This window comes from Sinocyclocheilus rhinocerous, unplaced genomic scaffold (assembly GCF_001515625.1).
Source record: "Sinocyclocheilus rhinocerous isolate Xijiao unplaced genomic scaffold, SAMN03320098_v1.1 scaffold57, whole genome shotgun sequence".
NCBI lineage: Eukaryota > Metazoa > Chordata > Actinopteri > Cypriniformes > Cyprinidae > Sinocyclocheilus > Sinocyclocheilus rhinocerous.
The window spans coordinates 8,374-20,024 of NW_015652130.1; the positions used below are offsets into that span (position 1 = coordinate 8,374).

General features: G+C 36.6%; 2 protein-coding genes across 2 annotated transcripts; both read right to left on the bottom strand.

Annotated features, from left to right (window-relative positions):
• Positions 1-322: 322 nt before the first annotated feature.
• Positions 323-7,717, bottom strand: LOC107713469 (ubiquitin carboxyl-terminal hydrolase 4-like; the record flags this gene model as incomplete). The annotated part of the gene is made up of 13 exons (XM_016518984.1): positions 7,484-7,717; positions 5,827-5,954; positions 4,404-4,534; positions 3,999-4,125; positions 3,731-3,876; positions 3,571-3,632; positions 2,321-2,464; positions 1,989-2,106; positions 1,635-1,808; positions 1,361-1,519; positions 914-1,138; positions 748-831; positions 323-417 (listed from the first exon to the last, which is right to left on the bottom strand). Coding segments are annotated over exons 1-13 (1,742 nt in total), but the record flags the coding sequence as incomplete, so codon positions are not given.
• A 1,058-nt stretch (positions 7,718-8,775) lies between these two features.
• Positions 8,776-10,717, bottom strand: LOC107713471 (ER membrane protein complex subunit 3-like). The gene is made up of 5 exons (XM_016518985.1): positions 10,541-10,717; positions 10,430-10,447; positions 10,324-10,397; positions 9,695-9,777; positions 8,776-9,555 (listed from the first exon to the last, which is right to left on the bottom strand). Exons 1-5 carry the CDS (start codon positions 10,693-10,695, stop codon positions 9,427-9,429), a joined length of 459 nt encoding a protein of 152 aa, XP_016374471.1. The 5' UTR covers positions 10,696-10,717; the 3' UTR covers positions 8,776-9,426.
• Between the last annotated feature and the right edge of the window lie 934 nt (positions 10,718-11,651).

Consider the following 11,651-nt stretch of genomic DNA (forward strand, 5'->3'; position numbering starts at 1 on the left):
TGCGCTTGTCGGAAGGAGGGACTTTGTAGAAAACGAAGCGTTTGAGAGCGGCGGGGCATAGAGGACTTACAATAATGTACAGTATTTGAAAAATAATGTGTTTTTTGAACATTAAAGCATGTCAACATATTCTGTTACACCAAATACACAAAATAATGATATTTAAAAAAGCATCATATGACCCCTTTAATAAATTGATGTTAAATTGTTTAAGTTTCATGATTTTAATTAATTAGACATGCTTTTTGATTAATAAAGTTTAATTTAACCATTAAAAAGGAGTCCAGAAAAAAAAAAAAAACGGAATTAAAAAATTACTTACACAAAAATGTCATCCTTCTCCATGATGTGATTGAGACCATCATCCTGTCTGTAGATTTTGTGGAATCTGTGATTGTAAACATCTGCCACAACCATCTAGAAAACAGAAAACAATCTCAGACTGTCTGCTAGAAATGTATGCCAGTGTTATATACTGTAAAAGAAGACATTAAAGGAACAGTTCAGCAAAATAAGAAAATAGCCATCATTTACAACAACCTCATTTTGTTACAAACTCATATGACTTTCTTTGTGAAATAGAACACAATGTCAAATTTACATGCTTTATTCCAAGGTAGCCACATGGGCTTATAACAGTATGGGGGTGGGTAAATGATGACAATTTTTTATTTTTGAAAGTACCATCTCTTGAAGCAATATTAATAATAGAAAAAGAGGTGTTAGGTTGGGAACCACAAGTCTTACATTCTCTGAAGGAACTCCAGATAGCTTGGCCAAAGCGCTGCACAGGTCTGCCACTACACCCATTTTGGGAACAACTACACGATACTGGAAGATAACAAAAGTATCTTTTAGCCCACCTCCTGAACTAAAACATGTACCTGAGTGTTTTCAGGAAAACGGTTCTTACTTGCATGGGTCTAAACTGTGGGTCAGTGTGGACCAGGAACACCTCCATAGTGCGATCCTTTTTCATGGGCAGGGGCAGTGTGAGGTAGCAGAAGGGGTCAAAGGTAACAGAAACTTTGGAGCATTCTGGGCAAACCAGCGTAGATTTGAACAAGCCATGGAAGATGTCCACAATTATTGAATCGTTCCGCAACCGGTGATTCGCCCATGCTTCCTTGGCTACAACCTACAGACAAATGAGAGTACTGTAGGTCAGATAACATTCTTCAGTTTAAAAGTAAAGGTCCAAATGCCTACAATGTTATAGAGATTTTCAGAATAATGCTTACTCACTAGCACAAAAGAAACAATAGCTTTTTCCTAGTAATTTATTGTTTTGACTACTTCTGTATTTTGCTTCCAACTAAAATAGCATGCTGTGGTTTACACATAATGATGTAAGGTTTACCTCATCAGGCCGCCCCTCAGCATCTCTCAGGGCCAGATAAGGCTTCTTCTTAACACGGTTAAGGTCCTCATGTAAGCCGTCCAGCAGAAAGGCCAGCAGCTCCTGAGAGTCTTGTTGCTGGTACCCTGAGAACTGCGGGGCAAACCGGCCCACTTGGGTCTGACGAGAGAGAAGATATGTTTCAACATTCAGATTGAATTATAAGGGTTTGTGTTAAAAATGGCCAATGATACCCACAGTAACTTTAGCCTCTGTAAGCTATAGATTCACTCACTTTAAAAGTGCGTGGAGCCACATAACTGCTCCGACTAAGCCACATCTGTTTAACCAGATCCGCATAGGCCTCTGCAATCTCCCCTCGCATCCCTAATGGATTTTCCCGGTTGATCTCAGCTTCGTACCGGTCCTCCAAGAAATATTCCGTTAGAGGGGGAGTGTTGCTCAGGCACTGAAATAAGAAGTCACTTAGAATGAGAAGGAAATAGTCTAAATCAAGAAGACAGGGTTTGGCTGCTAGATGTCATAACTACACAATCTGAACCTTCTTCCATTGACACCCATCAGCAAACTGAGTGAATATGGCAGATTTCAAAACATACGGTGTAAATAAACATTCATTTTTGAATACCTGGAGGGCAGAGTTCATGAAGCAGGTGTTGCCCAGGTTGCTCAGACCGCAGAGGCCTGGCTGAGCAGCAGATTCTCTGTAATTGTAGGAGGAGCTGTAGGAGTTGTAACTTCCCAGTCTGCAAAATGTATGGTGGGTTAGCAAAGACATTGACCGTGAGTTACCACCACAATTACGGCCATCACAATTGGTCAACCAAATACTGAATACAAGAAAACTGACCTTGAACTGAAACCTTGTTTTAGTTCCCTATTTAAACTCTCACAGTAAGGAACAAAACTAGTTTAACTATGGAGTAATTTAGGACTGTTTTGATTTAATCTCAAGCTGACCTGTTACCAGAAGTACTGTTGTTCAACATGTAGCCAGAGTTGCTATTGCTATCCCCATTTGTTATTGTGGAGGATATGGTGGCAGATGAGTTTGAAGAGAGTTTTGGGGAGGTTGTATAATTCCGAGAGGTGGAAGTACTGGACCTAGGCATAAATCAAAGAATAGGTTAGGGTAAATCCAAGCAGTGTTGCAAAAAGGGTTACTGGCAATCAAAGTAACGGATTTAAAAGAAAGCTCCCAATAATAAACAAAAAAAAAAAAAAAATAGAAGAACTAAAAGAAAATGATACCTCCAGATTAGGGCTGGACAATAATTCAATATCAATATGCATCGCGATATAATTTTTTTCAATAACAGTGATATGATTTTTAAACACATTTCCGATATACATTACCAGTGTTTCCCATACATTGATTTATTTGTGGCGTTTGTGCTGATTATCAATATTTAAAACAGTTGAAAATTTATTTATTCAGGATTCTTTGATGAATAGAAAGATCCAAAGATCAGCATTTATCTGAAATAAAAAGCTTTTATAACATTATACACTATTCCATTCAAAAGCTTGGAGTCAGTATAATTTTTTTTTTGTTTGGGAAAGAAATTTTAGAAATTTTATTTAGCGCTGCAATTTTATTTATAATACTTTTATTTAACAAGGATGCTTTAAAATGATCAAAAAGATTATGATGTTACAAAAGATTTATATTTCAGATAAATGCTGTTCTTATATAGTAAAAAAAAAAATTCTAAATGTTACTGTTTTTGCTGTATTTTGGATCAAATAAATGCAGGCTTGGTGAGCAGAAGAGACTTCTTTAAAAAACATTAAAAATCTTACTGTTCAAGAACTTTTGACTGGTAGTGTATGTCAGCCTATAGTTCGATATAAGGTAAACATTACATTTTTTTTGCTGTTTTTTTCTTAAATATTATATAGTTTTATAGGAGGAGGTTTCATAGACTTGGAAGATTCATTTTCCAGAAATTTTTAGGTACAGACATCTGTTGTGGGTGTTCTTGGCAGTTTTTATGAGGCTTTTTTGTATTTTTTTATAGTGTTCATATCGATATTGGAATTATATCATATCGACCGAAATTAAGAAATATATCGTGTTATAAATTTTGGCCATATCGTCCAGCCCTACTCCCGATCTAACCCTTTAAGTGATTTCTTTTAAGCATTAAGCTCCCATGTTAATCACAGTTACTTAAGTGTGAAAAATCACCTAAACTGCATGTACATACTTTGAATGGCAGGTCTGTCTGGGCCATGTGCCATCCTCATTCTTCTTCTCTATAACAAGAACCTGAGGAATGAGATGAGATTGATGATGTGAACTCATAAAATGTCAGTCAAGAGTCTCAAACCAACCACAACAGGAATAGAATGCAGCATGATGTTTACCTGGCCCTGAAAAAGCCCTGCGTCCTGTACGGTGCTGTCAAGCTTGTTAAGTTGTTCATAAGTGTTACTCATATATTTATTCCAAAGTCGAGTTTCCTTTTCAGAAGGGATATCGAATAAAGACCTCATCTCCTTTTCAATAGTATCTAAAGGGGTGGAAAAGTAAATTTAAAAAATGATTGTTCACAAGGGCTGCACAATTTGTGACAAAATCAGTAATGCAAATACTACTGATGAGAAAAATTTGTATTTTCTGGAAATCTCATACCTATAGTGTCTGCTTTGCTGAAATGGCGGGTGACAATTTTGTCCATGTTGTCATTCTCGCACAGGTTCAACTCAAGCAAATACACTTCCACTTTACAGTGCTTCACAAACATTCCATGTTCAACAACCTGCATAACAAGTTTAAAAAACACATCACATAGCAAAACAAAATTAGAGACTTTTAAAGAGTCCTCACCTCCACTCAATTAATTAAACTTTAATTAACCATTTAACTGTGTAAGTTTCAATGCAATTAAAAATGACAATAATATCACCCAATGACCCTGCCTGTAATCACTCAAGTATATCAGACATGATATTTATGAAAGAAAAATGTAAACCAAGAGATTCCCACAATATGTAAAACTACAAAGAAATATACAATATACAAAGAAAGATGTGGAACCTTTCTGATGATGGGTTTCTGACCCTCCAGACAGCCATACCAGCTGACCAGCTTATTCCAGGCCTCTGTAGGCATTAAAACATAGTCTAACTCATCTATGAGATGCTCTTTCAACGTCTGAGACTCGTGATCTATGATACAGAGAGAAAAGGGGAAATCATTAGAAAAACACATTAGAGCCCTTTAACACTACACTGTATAACCTAAAAGAATTTGCCATGCTAGGCTCAGATTTTGTGTGGTGCGCAACAACTTAAAATTGTTTTGATGGTTTTCAAATGGCAGTTTAATCTGAAAAAGCTTACCTTAAAAATGAAAATTTCTGTCATTATTTATTCACCTTCAAGTTTTTTGACTATCTTCCAAAAAAACACAGGAGAGATACCGAAGAATGGACTTGTTGCTTTTTTCCAAGTAATTACAAAAATGAGTAATTAGGGCTGGCGATATAGCTAAAAAATGTATCAACGATATAATGTTTCATATCGTTCGGTATCGATAATTATTGACATTTTTTATAACCTTTTTTAAAACAAAAAGCAATAGAATATTCATACTAGACTAACAAAACATTAAAATGCAACAACGGCACTTAGCCTACATCATCACCACATCTCGCGCGCCACTGATGACGCTCCCCGATACACACCTAACATTCAAATGCAAATGTTTAATTTAAATTCGACTAATATTTATTCTTTATTCACAATCTCCTCATCACAGGCAGGCACAGCACTCATTTCAGCATGTGTTCATGTTTGTGTGTGCTGTCTGCGTCACTCATAGTACGTGCCTATATCATGCGCTATATCGAACAATTTTTCTATCGATATCGAAGAAGGTGTACCGTCGATAAATATCGATACTGTTTTATCGCCCAGGCCTATGGGTAATGGAGCTTTCAATCTTCAAAAAGGAAGCAATGCAACATAAAGGCCATACAACTATATTCCAAGTCTTTAGAAATCAAATTATAGCTTTAGGTGAGAAAAATCTACAATCTACTTATTAGCTATGCAACAATAATCTTCTCCTCCAGTGAGATGTTAAATCAAATTATTTCATTATTAATTAGTTCGAACAAATCACTGATCAATGAAAACATTAGACTCATAAAGTTTATTGTATATGGCTTAAAATTTCCTTTTGTGCTCCACTGAAGTTGGGATGACATGAGGCTGAATAAATTAAAGAAGATTTTTGGGTGAACTACCCTTTAAGACTGAAATATCAAAACATAAATACACAGTAAGATCCTAAAAAAATTATTTACCTAATTCAGAGGCTATTCACATACCTAACGGAATAAGAAATCATATTCTTAAAAGCTCTGATAAAAATTAAAAAAATCATTTTACTGCTGGCAAGAAAGAAATCTATGAGAATGTGAACAAAGATAGGCACAACCCTCAACATTGATTACCTGAAAAGAGTCCAGAGTTGTCAATGGGTCCCGGGTACAGATTGTGCTCTCCAACATTGTACAAATCCCAGCTGTCAAAGCCCACATATTTCTTCCACTGTTTGAACCACCGGCTGTCAATCAAATACCTACACAATTGGAACAATAGGTGGAGATCAGTGAAAAGTCAAGTGAAAAGTACAATTAATGAGTTTCTCTCCTAAAATGATAGGGCTAAACTGTTGGCAAAGCAAATATCTATTGTCTTGTTACACATCTACAAATATAGAACAGTCAGTAAGGATGTCTTTCTTAATCTCATCTAAAGTAGGAACTTGTTCCACTACATAAGCCTGTTAGCACTTGATTCCACACTGCCAAGGGACATTATACTTTGGTTATAATAAAGGTCCAATCAAAATTCTGAATTAAAATTGGTCACCCAAAAGTGAAAATTCTGTTATTGTTTACTTTTTTCAGTGGAACACAAAAGATTTCATTTTCATTTCATGGGGGAAAATGCATTGAAAGTGAAAGGAAAGTGAAGCTGTCAGTCTCTTAACTTTCAGCTTAAAATCTCTTTTTAAATGCAACGAGAAGCCCGAGCATTAGAATTTTTTTGTTCATTTCAAAACGTTAAATTATAACGTTAATGTCGCCAACATTAAACTCTTCAGAAATAGAGTACACTGAGCTTAACTAAGAAAGTTTACATGAGTAAATTAATAGTTTTCGTATAAATCTATGCACTGAAAGTACTTTTAATCCAACTGAAACTAAATATTGTCCTTTCTGTTGAGTCACTAGTCTCTTCACTTATTAAAACTTGTCAGTCTACTTTCAAAATAAAAGCGGACTGTTATCCAAACCCTTACATATACAAACGGGTTTAAAATCGGAATAATGCGTATATATTTTGGGCTTGTAATCTCCACTAACTTCAGACCTATTTTTGTGTGTTTACTATCTGTGCCATAAACTCGTCTATTGCCAAACAACATTGTGAGTTACTGGGTGTTATCCCGTGGCCATGACAAAGCACTGCCTCACTGTAATACTGGTTTAGGTAGCTTAGTCTTCGTCACAACTTCACAGGCAGTTGTTTGGCCGGTATTTTAATCTAGTTTGACAGTTCGTCTTAAATAAGGTTGACGTCTGACAGAAATTAACACTTAACCCGTCAAATGAAACGCAAACTAGCCTGGCTAACTAGCCTCGGCTAATGAAGTGCCTTACATGCCTGACGCTACTGTGCCATGTAGCTTATCAGAGAACTGATAACCGACAATGGGGTGGTTGAGTTTATTTACCATCCCTTCAGCTACTAACGTGTCTGAAAACTTCTTGTTTTTCCATTAATGAGACATTTAAGCAGAATAACTGGGGAAAAACGCGAAGCTAAGGTTGGTTAACCTGTGCTAACTAGCTACAAGACAGCTTCCTCGAATTCTAACCGATGTAAATAAAGTTAAATCCTTATTACAGTAAACCGCACGCTTGCTTCGTACACCTCCTCGATAATAATAGCAGCCTTCTAGTTTATGGGTGTTAGCGGAACAGGTGGCTGTCCAATGCCCGGCTAGTGAAGGGATTTCCGGCAGCCGGTGTCACCGTCAGTAGGCCTGAGCTGATGCCGACAAGCGTGCCTTGACTTCGGCTTCACATAAAAACCTCTTACCACTCGTCTCCCTTTCGAAGTGGCGTTTTTAGCAGTGTGCCGATGCTCTGCTTTTGACTCTCGGTGGACGGTACTGGTGTCTGTGCGATCACCGGCTTCTCGTCGGGGTCCGAAGCGTTACCCGACTCGGGTCCGCCTCCCTCCGCCATCGTGCAGCGAGTGAACCCGCAGCGGCCGCGAGCGCGCTCAAGTATACCGGGGACGCGCCGCGCGAGAGGGAGCGCGCATACTTGGCTGCCAAATTCAAGTTACATGCATACTCGGCCACATGAACAAGGAGAGGCGGATAATTCATACATTTTAGTGTCCTTTATAAATAATTTGGGCCCTGGGAAGATGTTTGGTTTCCGCATCCCTGACAGCTTAATGTATTCCTGTCAGCCGCTACAATACTTTTTGATTGATAGGACCGTTGCTAAAGTGTCGCCGAAATTGTTTTTCTATTATATTGAGCTTCGAAAAGCGTATTTGTTTTAATTTAATGGCACCCACACAAGAAAACCGATGTCCGATCAATGAACGAATCTTCATTCTGATTCGAATTTCGATTTTGGTTGGTTCTAGCTATTGGTTGATTCACTGTCCAGACAACGGCTGCTCTGGCACATGTCCGATTACTGTGGCCGGTTGCATACTGCTTATTTATTTATTTAGAGGGCAGTTAAATCCAAAAAGTAATACTTTATGACCACTTGGTTAACAGCTAGTTATTCAAACTTGTTCTTAAGACACAGTCTTAAGTTTATGCAACTGGCCCCTGGAAATACGACATACCATACAATACAGAATTAGTTTTATTAAATAGCATTTAATTAAAATGTTCTGAAAAGATAACATTTGTTTGAGAAATATACATTTTAGTATTGTTTACTGTAAATACCAATTATATTTGGCTATAAATTATTTTTTAGCCAAATCATTATTCGATTATAAAGAGTGGGTGTTTGACCAATAGAGAAGATCCACCATATTCAAGTCTTTGCATAAATAGAAAATGTAAAATAAAAAAATTGTCATTTTGATTAAAAAAAAAAAAAAACATGAATAAATAAAGTAGCCTATCATTTTCTTTGAAACAGCGTTCTCTAATGAATCTGCACAATCAGATGTTAAAAAGTAAATGGGGTCAAATAGGATTTTGTTTACTGTAATGGTGGACACATTTTTCTTCAACAGTGGTAGAAAAATAAATTAAATATAAAAAAAAAAATACAGAACAGTGCATCACTATTTAGTAAAACAGCTGTATTAAGAATGTACACATACAGTAAGTGAGGAACATTTATTTAACAAAACCAAAAATGACATTTAATAAAAGTAAAATAAATACATTAAACATGCCATTAAATCTTAATATGTAATGAGGATGTCTTTTTCACTACATACTCAGTGCAAGGTGTATTGGCACCATAAAAAAAAGCATCTAATACACTAGTAAATTTAGGAACATACTATTTAGGTAACTGAACCTATGTTATGGTCTGATCCACTTTTTAAAATGTCATCACTTCCTAAAACTTCCTTTTTGCCTACTTGGTCCAAACAATCAAATGGTCCTAGTAAAATAAGAAAATGGGGCTCATAAAATAAAAAAATTTAATTGAGTTAGAAGAAAAACAAAGAAGACATAGCAATAATCATCAGGGAATGTTTTCAAGAAAACCAGGCCACACGTGCCATTATAGGGTGCTCTGTAATGTTTCTGTTGCATTGTATGAATGCAGTCGCAAGAGATAATCGATAAAGCTTAAAGCTTTATCACACCATGACACTTACGTCTCAGCAAAAATGAATAATGGATGGAATGGTGCATGCATATTACACAAAATGTGATATGTCTGCAATGAGGTTTATGGCACTTTCTGGAAAAAGAAAACCAGTCTGACAATTCACTCTTCTATTTCAGTGAGGTCCTTCAAAACCTCTCAGTAGTGGACAGGCACTTAGAAGATGCCCGTTGGCAACTCTTTGCTGAACATCCCAGACAAGTCTAAGTCCTTACTCATCAGATCGTCCTCAACATTCTCTAAGGCCCACTGATGATCCGTCAACTCCAGAGCCTCCCATTCCGCCTAAGAACAACATTCATATACATAAATATAAAAAAATTAAAAAATAAATGAAAGTTTGCAGCCTCAAAATAATATATAAAACAAAAAAAAAGTTTTGTAAATTTAAAAAGATTAGTGTGCAGCTTCTAATTTGTGATACCTTGAATGCTTTGTTTGTGTCAGCAGGCATTGCCATTGCAGCACCACTCATCTGTTCCTGCATGATGCGAGACTGATCTGCACCTGTTGCAAATGTAAGAATATGAATTGCATACGTACTTTATATACAGGGCCTACCCTAATTAAATAATACAAATGCAACATGAAGAAATAGGATTATAATACTAAAATGATTCAAATGATTTTTAAGCTCAATGTTTAAAGGCAAAAGCTATTAGTGCAACACAAATTTAGCCCTTGTGCTGTGCTAAAAATCGTTTACCTACTCTGGTGTTCCAAGTCAAAAATGACCAGCCTTTTAAAAATTGCTTACAAATGCTATATTATTATCACCTTATCTGGATCTTATTGTCAACTTGTTTTTTCAATTAGCACAGGTTTTGTATTGGTTGTAAGCCTCACTGATCTGAGCTTATACATCTCAGTTTACTCAATTTACTTTTTGAGAAAAAGAATTTCAGGAAAAAGATCCTCCTCTCTGGGGCAAAATGACCAGAACGCAAAAGGAGACAACTGACAATAGTTAGATCAATATTACAACGTGGCATCACCACTGGAGTAGGTCAAAATTATGGCGTATTGAAATGGAACATCAGTAAAGTTATTTACCATTGTCTTGTCCAAGAATCAGAGAATACATGCTCCTGAGACCAAACACATTCAGGAAATACCAAGATGCTGAACTCACACTGAGGATGAATACAGCACAAGATTGTTCCTGATGAGAACCTGGCTGTGTAGAGAATGTGATCTTTATTATTTTGTAACATTTTGTGAGTTAAACAAAACATGTGGCTAGATAATGAAACAGTCCAGTGAAAATTACCTGTCTGAAACCTGCTCTAACGTGAGCTTCTTGTCACTTTGTAACAGAATCGAGACATAATGGCGGATCACTCCAACCAGAAAAGTAATAAACACAATTGGCAGCACAACCCAAAGACGAATATTGGAGTCCAGGAGGAGCTCGGGCTCAGCCATGCTTTAGTGAAGGGAGCATATAACGTTACACACCCACACCGAGCATATGCTATATTTTCGACGCTACATGTTGCGACAACTGAGACTTTAACATAATAAACGTATTGTACCTACTCTCGTATTCAAATTGCGGTTTATCTCTTCAAAGCCCGATAACAACTCGAACCAGGATGCGACACCATCGAGCCGCTGCTGCTGCAAAGAAGTGTGAACGCACTTGCAAAGTGGTACATTTATCGCTTAAATTCACGGAGCGAGTTCCAATTAATTTGTTCATATTCATGTCAAGTTTATACATGTCTATTTCGTCTTTATCTATTACAGAACACAGAAAGAGAAAAGCAGGTGCTTCTGATTTCAGTTTAAATCCACCCACTGTAACGACACATCAGGGTTAGCTTGCTGCTAACAACCTTCTTTCAGGCTAAGGGTGGTGAGACATATTTTTTGCCTCAAGTGCCTGGTGAAGGTTAAATGTCAAATCTGCATCATAAGGGTGCCATATGGTACATTTATCGCTTAAATTCACGGAGCGATTTCCAATTAATTTGTTCATATTCATGTCAAGTTTATACATGTCTATTTCGTCTCTATCTATTACAGAACACAGAAAGAGAAAAGCAGGTGCTTCTGATTTCAGTTTAAATCCACCCACTGTAACGACACATCAGGGTTAGCTTGCTGCTAACAACCTTCTTTCAGGCTAAGGGTGGTGAGACATATTTTTTGGCATATAACGTTACACACCCACACCGAGCATATGCTATATTTTCGAAAACATTATATGAGTGATTCATTTAAAGATAGTGATACATATCAAATATATATTTCCTGTAGATAAGGTTGCTATGACATCTACATTATAGAGACCAGAGGAATTTCAAACAAACAAACAAAAAGTCCTCAAAATTATTGAAAATAATTAAACTGTCAGTAATAAAAAAGCAAAGGACAAA